Source organism: Molothrus aeneus, chromosome 24, assembly GCF_037042795.1.
Source record: "Molothrus aeneus isolate 106 chromosome 24, BPBGC_Maene_1.0, whole genome shotgun sequence".
In the NCBI taxonomy this organism is placed as follows: Eukaryota; Metazoa; Chordata; class Aves; order Passeriformes; family Icteridae; genus Molothrus; species Molothrus aeneus.
In genome coordinates this window covers 5,488,623-5,506,044 of record NC_089669.1, presented here as the reverse complement: position 1 = coordinate 5,506,044, position 17,422 = coordinate 5,488,623, and the positions used below count along the sequence as shown (strand labels likewise).

At 58.3% G+C, this 17,422-nt stretch overlaps 2 protein-coding genes across 2 annotated transcripts in view; both read right to left on the bottom strand.

Annotated features, from left to right (window-relative positions):
• Nucleotides 1-1,247: 1,247 nt before the first annotated feature.
• On the bottom strand, nt 1,248-4,822 carry ELF3 (E74 like ETS transcription factor 3). The gene is made up of 8 exons (XM_066565366.1): nt 4,660-4,822; nt 3,830-4,051; nt 3,520-3,603; nt 3,313-3,426; nt 3,098-3,187; nt 2,436-2,552; nt 2,090-2,285; nt 1,248-1,368 (listed from the first exon to the last, which is right to left on the bottom strand). Exons 1-8 carry the CDS (start codon nt 4,820-4,822, stop codon nt 1,248-1,250), a joined length of 1,107 nt encoding a protein of 368 aa, XP_066421463.1.
• A 5,403-nt stretch (nt 4,823-10,225) lies between these two features.
• Nucleotides 10,226-17,422, bottom strand: part of KIF21B (kinesin family member 21B) — a 59,382-nt gene continuing 52,185 nt past the window's right edge. Inside the window, exon 35 of the mRNA XM_066565094.1 lies at nt 10,226-17,106. Within this exon, the coding sequence (XP_066421191.1) occupies nt 17,052-17,106 (55 nt within the window). The 3' untranslated portion in view covers nt 10,226-17,051. The remainder of the gene's footprint in view (nt 17,107-17,422) is intronic.

The window sequence follows — 17,422 nt, the reverse complement described above, 5'->3', positions numbered from 1 at the left end:
CCTCCCCAGATCAGCCAGGGCTTTGCTTCCCACCAGCCTGCAGCTGGGGAGCTCTGGCTCCAGGAGAGTGCCAGGGCTGGAACTCCAGAGGGCTCTCAGAAGGGCCAAGGTTTGGTAGTGAGATGCCCCTCCCTGGGTGGCTTTGAGCCAAGCCCACCTCACCCTGAGGAACACCCTGTGCCTCTGTGCCAGGATGACCTGGCAGGAGATGGTGGCAGATGAGGTCCATGCCATGGCACATCCCAACTAACACGAGCCTGGTCCTCACCGTACGTTTAAGAAAAACAAGAGAAATTACAGATAGGTACAAAAACCCAACAAACCAACAATTTATTCATCTTATATTCACGCTCAAAAAGGAGAAAACCACATGCACCTGGTGGGTGCCTGGCTGGGTGGCACCAGTCTGGCGTGGCTGGCACAGCACCAGTCTGTGCCCTGTGACATCAGTCCAGCTGAGCATCACCACCTGCCACCACACACCTGTGTGCCCCACAGCACACGCTCTCACACAGGAACATCTTACTCATGAAAAAATATATCTGTACATTCACTCTGAACTTGGTTTGGGTCTTACATAAATTAGAAACTACTTTTGGAGAAGAGGCCTGTCTCTAGACACAGGCCAGCCTAGAAGTGCAGCATGGCCCTGCTGTCCCACATCCTCTTCTCATTCACTGAGGACTTTCTGGGGCCAGGTGAAGCTCCACAATGTTCCCATCTTCTCTCAGCAGGTGCCACACTGAGAAGCTGCTACTCAAAGGGGGTCTCACCAAACCCACACACAGTGAAGAGGACAGGGGGCACCTTTGGCACGGTGCAAGCAGTGAGAGGGAAGACCCCACAGCTGGGACAATCTCTGTTCAGTCACAGGTGACACAGATGTGCTGCTCCTCTGCCCAGGCAGGAGGTGGGCGTTAGCAGGAGACCTGCTGGGCTCTCACAGTGGGGCTTGAAGTTCTCTTCCCCGTTGCATCTGTTCAGGTTTGGAACAGCCACAGTCCCCACGGCTCCAGCTGGAGGTATGGATCCAGCAAGGGAAGTTTGCAATAACCTACTGGAGCCAAAACAGGGGCTCTGCACACCTCGGGGCTGGCAGTCACCGCACACACGAGCGAGGGGCGGAATTCCACACGCTGCATGGGCCAGCAGCTTCCAGATACAGCTGCAGGCAAAGTTTCCTGTCAAGGAGCCCAGCTCAGGGCTGGCCCTGAGGGGCTAATCAGCCCCTGGCTCATCCAGGACTCCTACAGCTCCTTGTTCCTGTTGAGCACCTCCTCTTCCTTCCAGCCGCTGGAGTTCTTCCCAAACTTGTACACCAGCCGCCGTCCATCGACTCTCTCCAGGATCTCTCGTTTGTAGTAATATCTGTGGGAGACACAGGTGCAATCAGGGCTCTGAGGCTCGGGTTTCTGTGGTTGAGATGACCCCCCAGGTATTAGAAAGTCTTTTTTTCCCAGCCCCACGACCAAAGAAGTGGAGATTCATCGGTTCTGCTTTTCAGGGTTTATTTTTCCTTATCTATTCCATTCTTTCTCTGACCTGCTCAGATCTCTCCAGCAGGTCGGGGTGTGACACAGTCCCTGCCCTTGGGGTGGTGTTAGATTTTTATACTACAAACTATTGTACTTTATTTACAAAAATTTTCCAATACCTATCACCTATGTTAGACAGTCTGTCTCTACTCTAAACCAATCCAAAAGTGCCACCATCCCAGCAGAAGATGGAGGACAAGAAGAAGGAGAAGGACAGGACACGCCCAGATTCCTCCATCTTTCCTCTTGAACCCACATTCTAAAACTCAAAAATTCTACTTTTTCACCCTGTGGCAAATTAACTATCATTCTACTCAAACTCTTGTGGCTTGTAAATCTTCACACAAAGTTGGTAATTGTTTCCATGGGGTAAAATCAAAGGCACAGGTGTCTTTGACTCCGTGCCAAGGTCTCTGAGCCCCTTGCCAGGGTCTCAAATCACCCAGGGCAGCCAGAGGAATGTCCTGAATCCTGAGGACACTGAGGAGCTGCTGGAGGGCTCAGGCTGAGCCCCAGTGGAGCTGAGTCCCCCTGGGACAGGGCAGGGCACTTACCTCATGGCTCTGCTCAGCTTCTCATAGGTCATGCTGCTGTTTTTCTTCTTCTGGCCCCAGAGCTGAGCCACGGCTTCCGAGCGCAGGAACTTGAAGACGCCCTCGCGCCGATCCTCCCACTTCATCAGCCCCTCGTTCAGCTCGGGGTGGATCAGGATGTCCCGGATGAACTCCCACAGGTGGGTGCCTCTTGGGGCTGAAAGAGGACATTGAGCTGTAAAGCAGGGAAGCTCCTGCAGGTTCTTGGACCTTTGGCTCACCCTAAACCCCCCTGCCAAGGCCCTTCCTCCCATCATTCCCCACAAAGCCAAGAAGCCAAGAGAGGCAGTCCGTGCTGCTCACGTACAGTGCTTGCTCTTCTTGTTCTCCAGGCAGTCTCTGCTCTCCTTGCTGAGTTTTCGGGGCCGTCCCCGTTTCCGCTTGCCGTGTTTGCTGTCGCCTTTTTTGCTGCCTGGAAAGTGCTCTGTGCACACAGAGAGGGGCACACGTCAGGCTGGGCAGCACATGCTGAGCTGCAGCTCCCTCTCTGTCCTCCCAGGGATCAGGAGCTCTCTCTTTTCAGGCCCAGGTACCAGGAAATATCCCCTGAGAGTGAGGTCACCCCATTCCCTCCAGCCTCGTCCCACCCTCATCCCCAACACTATGCTTAGGGCAGCATGCTGCTCCTTCCCCAGACCCTACTGCTTCCTTGCATTCCTGGTGTTCCCAGTGTCATCACCAGCTGGGATCAACACCAAACACTGACTCCTGTGCCAGGATCCCTGGCTGCAGCCTTCACCCATCTGCCACTACCCAGCCCTTCCCACAGGATCACCACTGCCCTGCCCATCACCCTGCTCAACGGAGAGAAACAGAAGCAGAGCACCCAGGGAAACAGGTCTTTCCCTCTTCTCAGTGTGAGGATGGGTGTTCAGGTGTTGTCCCTAAATCATGGCCAGGTAGGAAGTGCAGCACTGCCAGGGAGCCAGCCCTCCCCTCCCAGCTCCTGTCTGGAAGGAAACAACTCACCATTAGGGAAGAGCTTTGATTCTGCAGGGTCGAGGTCGAGGTCACTTCCACCGGAGTCTTGAGAGTTGGGGCTGTGGGACATCACAGGCCCTGAGAGGCAAAAAGGATCAGGGTTCAGACCTCTGAGCATCTGGGGGCTTTTACCCCTGGTTGCCACCCTTCCCCTGCCACCAGACTGCAGCGAGACCCAAACCCACCCTTGTCAAAACACTGACCTGAGACATCAGAGCTGCCTGGGGACATGGAACCAGGCAAGCAGGTGAAGTCTGTGAAAGGGTTTGTGGGCTTTAAGTCCTCCAAGGAGTCCTTGGCACAGGGATTTCCCAGCTCTGGAAGGGGCAGAGAAGGAAAGGAGGGGTTAGCCTTGCTGCCATCAGTATGTGATCCCTAGGGAAAGGGCTTGGCCAGGGGCCTTCTCTTACCCAGCTGGTTGGAGTTGAGGAAGGTCTGGGAAGTCGCATCCTCTTTTTCCAGCAAATCAATGATCCAGTTCAGCTCATCAGAGGCTACAGAGGTGAAGGACTGGGATTAGCAATGCCTGTTCCATATGAAGGGGAATAGTGCACAGTGGGAGCTGAGCCCAGCCACGCTTGGTCATGCCTGTGCCCCCACACCCTCCCACGCAGCCCCTGCAGTGCCCAGGAAGCTCTGGCCTCCGGGCTAGTGGAGGCCTCTCCAACTCATTCTTCAAGCTGCTGGGGCTGCAGGTGAAGGGGACCCTGGTGCACTCACTGATCTCGTGCAGGCGGTCGTAGAGCTCGTCCCCCAGGGGCCCGAAGATGCGGCGCATCTGCTCCCTGCTGCAGTGGCACAGCGTGCGCCCGTCCATGTTGCAACAGGAGAAGTCGATGGAGCTGGCATCATACTTGTTCTTCTCCACGTGGTAGCTGATCCACTCCAGCACCTGCACCTTGCTCCAGAGGTAGGGGAGCTCACTGAACCACTGGGGCTTGTCTGCAAGGGATGGAGAGCAGGGCTCAGAGCAGGGTGGCTGTGCCAGCACCGTGTGCCTCGGGTGGGCTGCCCGTGGCCACTGGGCACCTGGTGTGGTGCAGTGGTGATCCTGAGGGACACACAGGCCCTGCTCTTGAAGAGTTATGGGCCTGAAGGGTCTGTAGTGCCCTGCCCTGCAGATCCCAGACTTCCCCCACAGCTGGTTTCAGTGCCATTTGTCCTGTTTGTGCTGTGATCCAGCCTGCTGTGCTGGTTTCTCATGGTGCCTCCCTGAGCACCATCACATGAACCCCCATCACCAGGACTGTACTTCCAAACTGCCCCTGGTGAGCCCTGGCAGTCTGTCCCCTATACTGTGCTGAGGGAGGAGGACAATGATTCCCTCTTCTCCTGTATAAATCAGATGTGGTCCCAGCAGCCATACCTTGTGCCACCCAGGGTGTCCTCCCACAGCCTTTCCCTGGGGAAACTGAGGCATGGTGGAAGCTGCTGACCTGTCCCAGTGGGACAAGGACCTTGCAGTGCTCTTCCCAGCCAGTGGCACTGCCTGACAACTGCCCCAGTGTGCCAGCTCCCCAGTGCCACCAGTGCCACTCCCCTGCCCCTACCTGTGCTCTGTGCTGGGGGCTGGCTGGCTGGGAGGCCAAGCCCCAGGGTGCTGTCATCCCCAAGCTGTCCCAGCATGTCCAAGCCTGGCTGCACCTCGTCGGGCTGGTACATGGCGCTGATGTAGTTCGAGAAGATGTTGCTGATCTCACAAGATCCTGCCATGGCGCTCTGTGCCAAGAGATGACAGTGAGCCCTGGGCTCAGCACCTGCAGCACCCCAGAGCCAGGCTGGGTGAGGTGGGGCTGCCTCTCCCTCCACCCATCGTCACCTCTAGGTCACTTCTGCAGAAATATGCACCCAGCACCTGCTGGCTGGGGCTGGGCTGACTCACAGCTCCTCGGGGGCCAGCACAGAGGGAGGCTGAGCTGCAGTGAGCTGGGGATGTGGCGTCACTGTTTGTGAGCAGCCCTGTCCCAGCAGCCTGGCCTCACCCAGCAAGAGGTGACAGCCAGAAGGTGGCTGGCAGAGAACAGTGACCCTGGCCTCACTCAGCAAGAGGTGACAGCCAGAAGGTGGCTGGCAGAGAACAGTGACCCTGGCCTCACTCAGCGACAGGTGACAGCCAGAAGGTGGCTGGCAGAGAACAGTGACCCCCAGCCCCTCTGTGGGTGAGGGGTTTGGGCACTCCTGAGCCCCCTGGCCCAGCCGGCTGCCCCCTGCCCAGTGCTGTGCCACAGCTCCAGTCCTCTGCACCGGTCACAACGAGCACATCCCAATCACGGCAGCCAGGAGGGCACCGAGCCCTGCTTGGCCCTCACAAAAAGCCAAATCGTGCTGTCCATTCTGGGGGCTGCTGTCCCGCTGCCCCCTCAGGGCCCTCACTCCCAGCTGAGGTGGGACAGCCAAGATGGAGCCTGGAGAAAAGGCCAGAGCACATCCCCGGTGATAACCAAGGTGAAAGGAGAGAGCAAAGCAGCTGTCCTGGGCTGGGGGACGTCAACAGGCCCGGCAAAAAAGCTTTGGTACCTTCTGTGGTGGCAACTCCAGCAGCGGTGGGTAATCCAGAGAGGAGCCAGGGGAGACGAGCCAGGGGAGAGGAGGCCGGGCCGGCCCTAGGCTCTGCTCATGGGCCCCGGGAGGCTGGTGCCGATGGGCAAGCCCTGCCCGTGCCTCTGCTTTTATAGCTTGGGCGGTGTAACAATCTGGCAGCCCGAGGGGAATTCCAGCCCCAAACGTTCATGCTCCCAGATCCAGGTGATTTGCATAATATGAACCACCGGGTCCCGGCCCTGCGCTGCCTTGCCGGGAAATCTGGGCTGGCCAGTTTAATCATTGTCAGAGCCCGTGCCCCAGCGGTGCCCAGAGTTTCACCCACACTGCCTTCACGGGCTGCTTTCTTGCCAGGCTCGTGTTTGTTTGCTCACAGCAGCAGGTTCGCTCAGCTCCTGCAGCCAAAACCACCCGTGGGGTCGGGGTGGGCCCTGTGGGTCCCTCCCGGGGTTTGCCTGGGCAGTGGAGCCAGGAGCTAATGCCAGTCCTTCACTCTGCCCTGGGCACACACCTGGCCAGGTGGGCAGCCAGCCCTGGCAGCCAGCAGGTGCCCTGTGCCTGGAGCACAGCCTTGGGGGGCACAGATTTCCCAGAGCAGGAGAAAGGTCTCAGTGACCAAGCAGGACAAATGTTGGGGACGGGGCACATGCTGGGAGCGGGGCTCAGGTGGGGACAGGTGGTTTTTGTGGGGGTAGAGCAGAGACCAGGGAAGTGCCTGAGAACTGCTGCCAGGCTGGTGTTTGTTTGCTCACAGCAGCAGGTTCACTCCGCTCCTGCACCCAAAGCCACCCGTGGGGTCAGGGTGGGCCCTGTGGGTCCCTACTGGGATTTGCCTGGGCAGTGGAGCCAGGACTGCCCTGGGCACACACCTGGCCAGGTGGGCAGCCAGCCCTGGCAGCCAGCAGGTGCACTGGGGGTGCCCTGCCTGTGCCTGGAGCACAGTGTAGGGTGGCACAGGCTTCCCAGAGCAGGAACAGGTGACCAAGCAGGACAAACGCCGGGGACAGGGCACGTGCTGGGAGCAGGGCTCCGGTGGGGACAGGTGGTTTTTGTGGGGGTACAGCAGAGACCAGGGAGGTGCCTGAGAACTGCTGCTCTGTCTGTCAGAATGGGTCGATTTTTGCCTGGGGGAGGTCTGGGAGAGGCTGCAGAGCTGTGACAGCCCCTGTCCTGCCATGTCACACGTGCCTGGCACCGGCAGGCACACACACTCACCAGGGACATGTGCCAAGGGACAGGCAGGGTCATGGGCTACATTTGGGGAAGTACCTTTGGTGGCTCTTGCCTCTCTGGCCTTGGGCAGGGGTACCTGGGGCCCTTTGAGGTTTATTCCTGCTGGGTTTAGCCCTGTGCCAGGCCAGTCCCAGCCAAAGCTGAGGCACCCTTTGCCTGGTTCTGGTTCTTTGCCCATGCAGCCACATCCACACCATGCCCAGACTGAGGCAGTCCTGGGCACCTGGGAGCAGAGCAGGCCCTGGTATCACACAGCTACCCCCTTGTCACTTCAGGGTCCTTATCACTCCAAACCTGGCAGCAAACCATCTCCTGTGACACTGTGCTGACAGGCTGTTGTAAACATGGATACTCCAGCCTGGCACATGGACCAGCAAGGGCAGGGTGGCTCATGTCCTGTCCCCTGTGTCACATCCCAGGGTGCCTGCCAGGAGGCACCAGGTCCCATGAGCTGATCACCCACCCCAGGTTCATTCCTCCTCAGCACCCTCACGAGAGCTGGTGCTGCCAGGTCCTTCCCTGGGCACAGCATCCCACAGGGACATCCCCATGGCAGGGAACAGCCCTGTCTGTCACTGTCACAGGGCCACCAGGGAAAGAGACCCAGAGCTTGGCCATGCAGCCAGCCAGGGATGGAGCCCAGGGCTGCTCTGTGCCCAGGAGCTGGCTGCCCACTGGGCTGCCAGTGCCTGTGCTTGGAAAGCTGCCCCTGGGGAAGGTTTTCCACCCTCCACTACACTGCAGGTGTCCCTGGAGCACGGTGGGATGTGCCAAAATTTCGCCATCCCCTGGGCCACCAGCCAAGGGGGTGATGAGGTGGCCCTGTGGCATTTGGGAATCTCCTGCCCGAGCCGGGCACAGCCCACCCACCCACAGCTCTGCCCATTCCAGGCAATCTGGGAGCTGCCTGGCAGGGCTGTGTGGCGCAGACCACCCTGAGCACCCCCTGGCCAGGTGTCCCTTCCCTGCAGACTGACCTCAGGGAGGCACCACAGCCAGTCCTTGTGCCCAGGCAGTGCCACCATGGCAGAGGGACTCCCAGAGGTGACACCCTCAGTGGGAGCCCTCTATGTCCTCCTGAGCCTGCCCCTTCCTTCCCTGGCCTTTGGGAATCAGGAGGCCAGAGCAGGAGCTCTCCTCCCCACCCCCCTGCAGGTGCCTGCAGGAATGCCCTTCCTGCCCCTTTGTCCTCTGAGGTGCCACAGCCTGGGCCCTGTGATGGGCCCTGGGGAGATCACCATGGGCAACCCTCCCCAGGGATGCTGAAACACTGTGCTGAGAGCTTGGGAGGCCATAAACCTCTCCTCAGGTGTCCCCATGGCCTCCCTAAAGCCCTGGGGCACAGCAAGGTGCAGAATGGTGCCCATGGGAGCCTCCCCTAGCCAGAAGCAGCCCCAGCCCTGATGGGCTCAGAGCAATTCCTCCCTTGGCCTGAGGATGGGTGGCACGGGGCTGCCAGCATCTCATTGCCACAGCTCCCAGGGCTGTGTCCCTGCTGTCCCTTGCTGCTGGCCCAGTGGCACCTTCAGGCACGTGGGGTGCATGGCACAGCAAGAAAGAGGTGGCCATGAGTGTGACATGGTGACGTGAAGACTGGCAATAGAAAGTGTCTGTGATGCCACCAGTGGCTGAGGCACCAGGTGGGAGCAGCAGCGATGTCACCTGCCCTGCCAGGGGGAGTTGGGCCCATGACACCCCCCATTTGTAACCCAGGGCTGCCACTCGCCCTGGCAGCACCACGGAGGCTCAGCCAAGGTGCCAGCCCTGTCACAGGCTGAGGGTGACACAGGGCATGGTGCTGAGGGCTGGGACATCCGTGGGCACTGCCCAGAGACACCTCGGAGCTGGGCTGGCATTGCTCAGAACCGGCACTGCGGGCACGTTTGAAGCCGGGCTGTGGCCCAGGGTGTCGGGGCAGGGCAGGGGGTGCGGGAGGAGGGACGGGGGCAGCGGGCACAGCCCGGGGCTGGCAGCCCCCAGAACTGCTCGCTCTGAGCAGTCCCACAGCGCTGCCTGGCAAAGGGGGATGGGGGCAGCAGGAGCTGAGCCCGGCCCCAGGGGCTGCAGGGACACCTCGCTGTCCCCCTCCCCACCCTGGAGGCATCGATGGGCTCCGGCATCGCTCACCTCGGGGGCTCAGCGGGCACCACACGGTGGCACCGTGTCACACATCCCCCACCGCAGCACCCCGCACTGGCAGGGCCCTGCCACCTCCCAGCATCGCCCCCAAAATCTCCCACCTGCAGGAGCCTCCATTGCCCCAACATCGCCCCTCCCCATCCCGCAGGACACGGCACTGCATCGCCCCAGGGGCTGCCTGGCAGGGCTGTGTGGCACAGACCACCCTGAGCCCCCGGCGGGACCCCGCAGCCCCCACCCCATCCCCGTGTCCCCTCCCGCGCTCCGGGGGCTGCGGTGGCGCAGCCAGCGCTGACCCCTGCTGGCGGCCCCGCGCCACCGCCCTTCCCTTCCCTTCCCTTCCCTTCCCTTCCCTTCCCTTCCCTTCCCTTCCCTTCCCTTCCCTTCCCTTCCCTTCCCTTCCCTTCCCTTCCCTTCCCTTCCCTTCCCTTCCCTTCCCCACTGCTGTGATGCTGCAGGCTCAGGGATGCTCTGATTCCTGCAGGAGTTGGCACTGCCTGGTGGGCACCCTCCTCCTCCTCCTCCTCCTCCTCCTCCTCCTCCTCCTCCTCCTCCTCCTCCTCCTCCTCCTCCTCACCAGGAGAGGGGCAGCCCCTCAGCCCCTTCCACCACCTGAGCCCCTGAATCTGCCCCCCCTAAGGTCAGTTCTGCCCCATCTGCCTGAGGAGCTGCTGCCTGCAGGGGCAGGGTCACCTGAGAATCCTGGAAATGTTCCTTTGGAAAAGCCCTCCAAGATCAGCGACTCCAACCACTCCCCCAGCTCTGCCGTGTTCACCATGGAACCGTGTCCCCAGGTGCCACATCCCCAGGTTTTTTGACCACTTCCAGGGATGGTGACTCCACCACTGCCCTGGGCAGTTGTGCCAAGGCCTGATTACCCTTTTGATGCAGAAATTTCCCCCAAAATCCAACCTGAACCTCCCCTGGAACAACTTGAGGCTGTTTCCTCTTGTCCAATCTTCTCCCAACCAAGAGGATTATAGAATCACAGAATGGTCTGGGGTGGAAGGAACCTTTGAGGGCCACCACATGTAATCCCTGTCATGGGGAGGGACACTTTCCACTCCATCCAGAAGGGATGCAGCCACAGCCCCCCCTCCCCATCTATCCCCCAGCCTGGGCCAGGCTCATGGGCCCAGGAGGGGATGGGAAGCTCCTGGCTGTGCCCTTTCCCTCCTCAAAACCACCTCTGTGCTCCATCCCTTCATGTCAAGAACATTTTATTTGCAAAGACAAAAAGGCAAGAAACAAACAGCCATTGAAAAACGTACAGCAGGAGAGCACAATAACTTACACTATTTACAGGAACACACCAAGGTAGAAAACACACACACACACCCCTCATGCTCTGACAAACCCAGCCAGGGCTGGGCTGCACAGCCCCCACAGAGACACCACCAGCCTCCAGGGCAGCTGGCCTCTGGGAAAAGCCCCAAAAGTGTGAAAAGGCATCTGCTGTTGTGCTCCTTGTGCAGAGAGGAGTGATGGAGCAGGGGACACAGTGCTGCAGCTGCCCCAGCCTTGTGTGGGGCAGCACCTGGGGGTGCCAGGCCAGGAGGAGCAGCTGGAAGGAACCAGGGCAGAGCTGTGGTGGGTGAGGGGATGAGCCCTGGGGAGGAGGAGGAAGGTGCAGGGCTGTGGTGGGTGAGGGGATGAGCCCTGGGCAGGAGGAGGAAGGTGCAGGGCTGTGCTTTTCCGGGAGCTGGGTCTGTCCCAGTTACAGCTGGAGCACTGTGCAGCACCTGGAGGGGCTGGGGGTCCTCGTCCCTTCCCAGAAGGGTGAGGGGGCTCAGGAGGATGAGCAGCCTGCAGGAGACAGTGAATCTCCAGGGAGCCTGTGGAAAGCAAACTGGAGCCCTGTGCTTGGCAGGGATCGTACCTGGACTCTCCAGTGTGGGGCACTGGGAGGACTGGTGAGGGGCACTGGGAGGACTGGTGTGGGACTGGTGAGGGGGAGAAGCACTGGGACAGCACCATGGGAAGCAGGCACTGGGTTTGCAGCACCAAGGCAGGAGGCAGCAAGTGAGACCCCAAGGCAGTTGTGCTCAGAGGTGGTGGGGAGGGGACCTGAGGGGACAGGATGGGACCCCAGAGCTCCCAGCCCAGCCTGTGTCATCAGAGCTGTAGGTGACAGGGAGGGGACACTGCTCAGGAGGGCTCACAGTGGTTTGGGGGTCCAGTGCTTTTAGGCTCCTGACTCTGGTCCAGCCCTGCTCCCTCCAAGGAGGCTGGAGCTGTGTGCTGGGGGTGAGGAGACCCCCAGAGCCAGAGCTGGGCCCTGGGGAAAGAAGCATAACCCAGCAACTTGAGGCAGGAGTGCAGGTATGAGCACACCCTTGTCACAAATCGAGGTGCCCAGGGGCAGAGGAAAGTGAGGTGTGTGGTACAAAGGCAGCTCCAAAGTGTCCCTGCCCTGGAGGGGCTCAGAGGGGCTCTGAGACCACCAGAGGGGACTTCAGGTGTGCAGCCAGCACAGTGCATGGGATGGAACAGCTCACCCCCAGGCAAAGAGCCTTCAGCCCAGTCCTCCTCCTCCTCCAGCCTCAGTCCATGGTCCCACTGGAGCTCTGGAGGGCCAGGGACCAAAGGGCCACCCCTCCTAGAGCCACCTGCATGTGGCACCTTGTGCTTTAGTGTTTGGGAGGACCTGCACCCCAAAGTGGCTCAGAGCCCCCTGACCCCTGTGCCAGGGCAGCTGCCAGCCTGAGCTGGGGGCTCCAGGGCTCCCCTTGCTTATGTTCAGTGCCTGGCACTCAATCTAGATACAACTATGTTTTTGGGAGGGAAAAATCCATCCCACAGCAGAATCAGGTTCTCACAGACCATGCCCAGCCTGGGCAGAGGCTTTCCCAGCCCCCAGGCTTTGCAGGGAGCTGGAACCAGCCCACCCAGCAATGTGCTCTGCACAGACACCTCCCAGGCCAGAGCTCCCTCACAGCCACAGACAGGATCTGGGAGAGCAGGGGGAGAAACCTGGGCTGAGCTGAGCCTTTCAGAGCAGCAGGCTCTGGGCAGACGTGGCTGGAACCACCCCTGGTCTGCTCTGCACAGACATCTCCCAGCCCAGAGCTTCATCACATCCACAGACAGGATCTGGGAGAGCAGGGGGAGAAATTTGGGAGAAATTTGGGAGAAATCTGGGCTGAGCTGAGCCTTTCAGAGCAGCAGGCTCTGGGCAGATGTGGCTGGAACCACCTCTGGTCTCCTCTGCAGAGACATCTCCCAGCCCAGAGCTTCATCACAGCCACAGACAGGATCTGGGAGAGCAGGGGGAGAAATTTGGGCTGAGCTGAGCCTTTCTAAGCCCCCTTTTCATGAGACCAGACGGGAGCCACACCCAGGCTGCCAACCAACCCAATCACCAATAAATACCACAGATCCTCAGAATCCCACGAGGAATGGGAGCAAAATCTCAGTGTTGCAATGGCTCTGGGGGATCCCACTGCAAAGGTGGGAGCTGGGGCAGGGACCCAGCCCGGCTCCCTGCCCAGGAGGAGCAGGGAGGGAACACAGGGGGTGGCTCAGACATGCAGCAAGGTGGGAGAGAGGCCACATGTCCCCAGGATGAATTCAAGTGTCAAAACCATAACAATAACAATAATTATTAAGAGAAAAAAAAATAAAATTCTTACACCACAAAGTCCCCACCCCATCCCCACTAGGAAACCCAATGAGAACAGCACCCAGCTTGCACCGTGAGGTAGCTAAACCAGATCAACAGCAAGAAATGCTCTTCTGCATGAGAAACATCAACCCACACAGGAACTAAGAGCTACACACACACATACACACACACACAGAGCTATGGGATCACAGTCACCCCTGGCCTGGTTCCAGCCAGGACAGAGTTAAATTTTGCAGTAGCCAGGAGGGGACATGGCCAGAGCCCAGAGGTTCTTTTAGGCCACCTCACATCATTGCTGGGCAGGGGGAAGGGATCTCTTCCAATCAGGGTAACACTGTGGAGAGCATTTGCACATGATTTGCTCTCTTTTGCACACTTTTGTTATTAATATTGTTGCACTTTTGTTACTAATATTGTTGCTGTTCATTTTTCTTATCTCATTGCTGTTTCCAGTCAATTGTTCCTATCTCTGCCTGTGATTTTTTTACCTTTTGTGCCTCCAGTTCTCCTCCTCATCCCACCACAGGGAGGGAAGGAGGTGGGGGTTGTGGAAGCACACAGTTGTAGTAGTGGGAACACTAAATTGGGGAATACCAATCCTAAACCACAACAGCTTTTTTTTTTTTTTTTGGCATCCAAGGTAGGGCTTGAACAGTTGAAATAACAACAGATCTGCCCAGAGTGGGTTGGAAGCAAATTAGATCTCAGCATTTTCTGTAGGAGGTACTGAGGCACTGGTGACAGCATTGCCTGCTTTGCCCATGTGGGTACCTAACCCTGCACATATTTCTGTCTGCTCCCATCACAGCCTCTGTCTCAGAGCAGGGAGGAGGATCAGGATTGCTCTGTTAGTTTATGACATGACAACATCAAGGGTCATTTGGGATGTTTTGAGTGTTGCTCTTCTACCCCTACCTGGGGCACTTCATTTGTGACTCCATTAATAACAATCATGACCAACCCATGGGGGAACAGGGGAGGATGATTTTCCCCAGACTTTCACCCACTTTTCTCCCTTGAGGTCTGTTAAAACAGCTTCTGAAGCTCTGAGTTCCCTTGGGATTTTAAGGAAATCATATTTTTGCCAGATGTCTTTAGTGCAGTCCACATAATCTTTGGAGTCAAGAAAGAGATTTCTGGGGAGGTTACTCAGAGATCTGAACAGAAGGAGAGTGTTAAAGGTGACTCCCCAACTCTGATGATGAAGATCATTGTTTTTTCTTCCTACCAACCTGTGTCTCAGCTGTGTTAAAAAAAACTGTCTAAACTGGACCAGCCCAGGTCCAGTTTAGGACTGGAGTTATCCTCCAGTCCAGGGCTGTGGACTGAGGAAATGTCCCATGTCACACCAGTACAGACCAGAGCCTCTGCTGCTGGGAGCAACTGGCCCCCTCTAGAGAGAGGGGACACACCACAAGGCAACCCATGGTTTTACCTGCATGAGCACAGAGAGGACAGGAGGAAGTGGGAAGGAAAACCCCCCTCTGTGCCAGAAGCACGGGTGTGTGAGCTGAGAGGAAAAACAACAACTGCAGGAACTTCTTCAGGGGTAAATGCCAGCCCAGCTTCCAGTGGGCACGTGCTCAGGCAGAATCAAAGGGCTAATGTCAGTTCTGATCCCCCTGGATGCACCTTCACAGCTGCAGGAGTGAGCACTGAGCACCCCTGCCTGCAGCCAGGGGGGGAGAGCAGCACGGGGCTCTGCTGGGCTGGGTGGATCCAAGACTGGCCCAGCAGATCCCAGCACTGTAAGGCTTGGTCACAATGTCCTGGTGCCATGGAGACACACAGGGGCAGGATCCATTCTTCTCCTCAGAGGAGAGGTCTTCTCTGGTCAGTAGAACATGGCTGTGGTCAGGTCAGGGTGAGCACTCTGCATGTGAATCATTCTCTCTTTTCTATACTTCTGTTATTAACATTGCTGCTGTTTTCCTGATTGTTTTTTATCTCACTGCTGTTGCCAGTAAATTGCTCTTATCTCAACCTGTGATCTTCATCTTTTGTGCCTCCAATTCCCCTCTCTCCCTGCTGGGGATGGGGGTTTTAGTGGGAGCACTAAATGGGAGAATGCTATTCCTAAATCAGGACTCTCCTCCCTTCAAACCCCCTGCCTCAGGACAGCAATGCCCCAGCACCAGCTCCCTCCCTCTGTGGGCTGTGAGAGCCTGGACACAGCAGCAGGAGAGGCTCAGCATCATCCAGGACTGGCCACTCAGCCCTGGAGTACTGAACAGGCCCTTTCAGCCTGCACACAGGGAGGTGCTGGGGGCAAAGGCAAGGCAGGTCTGACCCTGGGTGCCCCCTTCAGCCATGGCAGCAGGGAAGGCTCAGGCCAGGCACTGGAGATCTCAGAGCAGACAGAACCAACACCAGGCTACAGGCAAACACTTCCCAGAGACACCCACACACACACAGAGCCCTCCAGCCAAGCAAAGCAAAAACCAGCTGAGGAATGAGTGCAGAAACCTCTCCAAGACAGGCCTGGGGGGGAGACACCTCCTGCAGACCCCCCTGGCTGTGTGCCACTGGCTGCTGAGGTCTCTGTGCACTTTTGGCTGCACCCTCAGTTCCACAGGTCCCACAGGATGGATGGGAGCCTCTCCCCAGCACAGCCACCAGTCCTGGCTGTGCAGGGCTCAGCCACATTCCCAGGGAGCAGGGACTGTCCTGGCAGGGTCACTCACTCACTCACACACACACACACATGTACCATTTACCCTCCAACAAGGCAAGCCAGCAGGATGGAATTTTCCCAAAAAAAGGCAACACCCCCCCCCTTCCCCCACCAAATCAATAGAGATATTCCTGTCTTTCATGGTGCAGAGATGCAGAGGAATCCCCTCACTCCAGCCAGAATGTCTGGAACAAGGGCTGGTGGCAGATGAGCTGGGGCAGGTCAAGGTATCAGCATGGTTGGAGAGAGCAGAGGGGAAATGGTCTGTGCTTGATGGGGCAAGTCCTGGAGCCCCTGGCCTCCAAGATCCCAGTTCTGTGCTGGTGGGATCACATGGAGAAATCCTTAAATTTGAGTTCAAGTGCTGCTTCTTCTGTGACAAAGGGGAAAGGAGAGTGTGTGAGGCAGGAACACCCATCCTGGGGTCTCCTTGGCCATTCCACAAGAACCTTGGGTAGCCCAGGGCAGGACAGAGCAGGGGCTGGTCCAATGGGCCATAGGAGAGATGGAGAGAAGCTCCAGTGTGAGACCAGGGCCTTACCAGCCCCTCTTGAACAGAAGAGACAGAGGAAAGAGCCTGCAGACTGTGTGTCCTTGGGGAAACACTCCTGGGTGGAACCCCCAGACCCTCCAGGAGATGAGATTGTGCAAGATCATTCACTGCAGGATTGTCCTTTGAGCACAGGGGGAGTCAGGGACTTGTGCAAGGTCAGAGTGTGCAACCCTCTCCCCCTCTGCTCCTGCCACAGTGACCCTGGCTGCTCCCTGCCCTGCTGGCTCCTCTCCAGCCTTGCATCCATGCAGGCCCAGCCTGAGCAAGCTCCAGTCCAGGCAGAGGTCTGAGGGCAGAACCCAAGGGAAGGACAGACAGAGCCACAGCAGTGGGATACCAAATCCAGCCTTGGCCTTTTTGCCCTGTAACCTCCATTCTTGCTTCATTTCTCCATCTCAAGGGGGTTAACTGGCTGCAGGAACCCAGCACAAAGCTCTGATAGGGTCACAATATCCAGAGCAGGGCTGAGCAGGCTGGGCATGTGGGGAAGAGCCCAGAGCCAGGGGGCAGTTGAGTTTACAAGTGGGGTTTGGAGAGTGTCAAAGGAACTGCAGCAGATCTGTCTGGAAGCTGCCCAATGGAAACATCCCAGGCTTGCTGTGCCTCACGAGACGGGACATGGCAAAGGAGCTCAGAGTGCACCCTCCAACCACTGGGGACACGTCCACACAGGAAAGGGAAGGCTGGGAGTACCAGGAAATCCTTCTGCAGTCCCCACAGCAGAGGTGTCTCACAAGTAATGGCTCCAGAGAAGCATCCTCTGTGTGGTGGTCCTGGCCAGCAGACACCAAATGTCCTCGTGGAGTGGAGAAGACTCCTGCAGGAACCAGCCCAGGAGCAGCACAGCACGGCAGAGCCATGGCAGGAGGGAGCTGGGTGTCTCTGAGGAGTCAGGGACCCCCAAAGTCCTTTCAGCAGGATGGGCGAGAGGAGAGATGAAACATTTCCTGTTCACTGGAGAACCATCAGAAACCTCAGCAGGAGGGCAGGTGGAGCTGCTGGTGCCCCACAGAGCTGCTTCCTCACAGGAGCTGACAGTGCTCAGAGTACCAGATGCAGCATTGTCCACCCCGTTGGGTCAGGCACAAAGAAATCCCCGTGCTGGGCTGAGCTCCTGGGGGTGGCTGAGGTGCCCTGCCCTTCACCCTGCCCACGCCTTCCAGTCTTTCTGCAGTTCCTAGTTTGACCCCGCAGGCAACCTCCTCCCACTCCAGAGCTTCACTGTCAAGTCGCTGAGGAACAAAGGTGAGAGGGACAGCATGACCCAGGGGTTGGGGGCAGGAGCCCCACAGCACTGCCCCAGAGGGTGCTCACTCCCCTCCCCTCCCCACCACGGCAGCATGCAGCCCCCCAAGCTTCCAGGCCCTTTTCCCTTGGCAGGAATTGTCTGATGCACTTTGGGGAGAAGGCAAACCCAATGGGGCTCAGCCTCCAGCTCACCCCACTGGCAGCAGCTGGGGACAAAGGGAAAGGGTGACCTCCAGGGCTGACCCCACACCAGGACTCCTACCCGCCCTGAATGAGCTCCAGCAGTGAAACCCAGGGAGC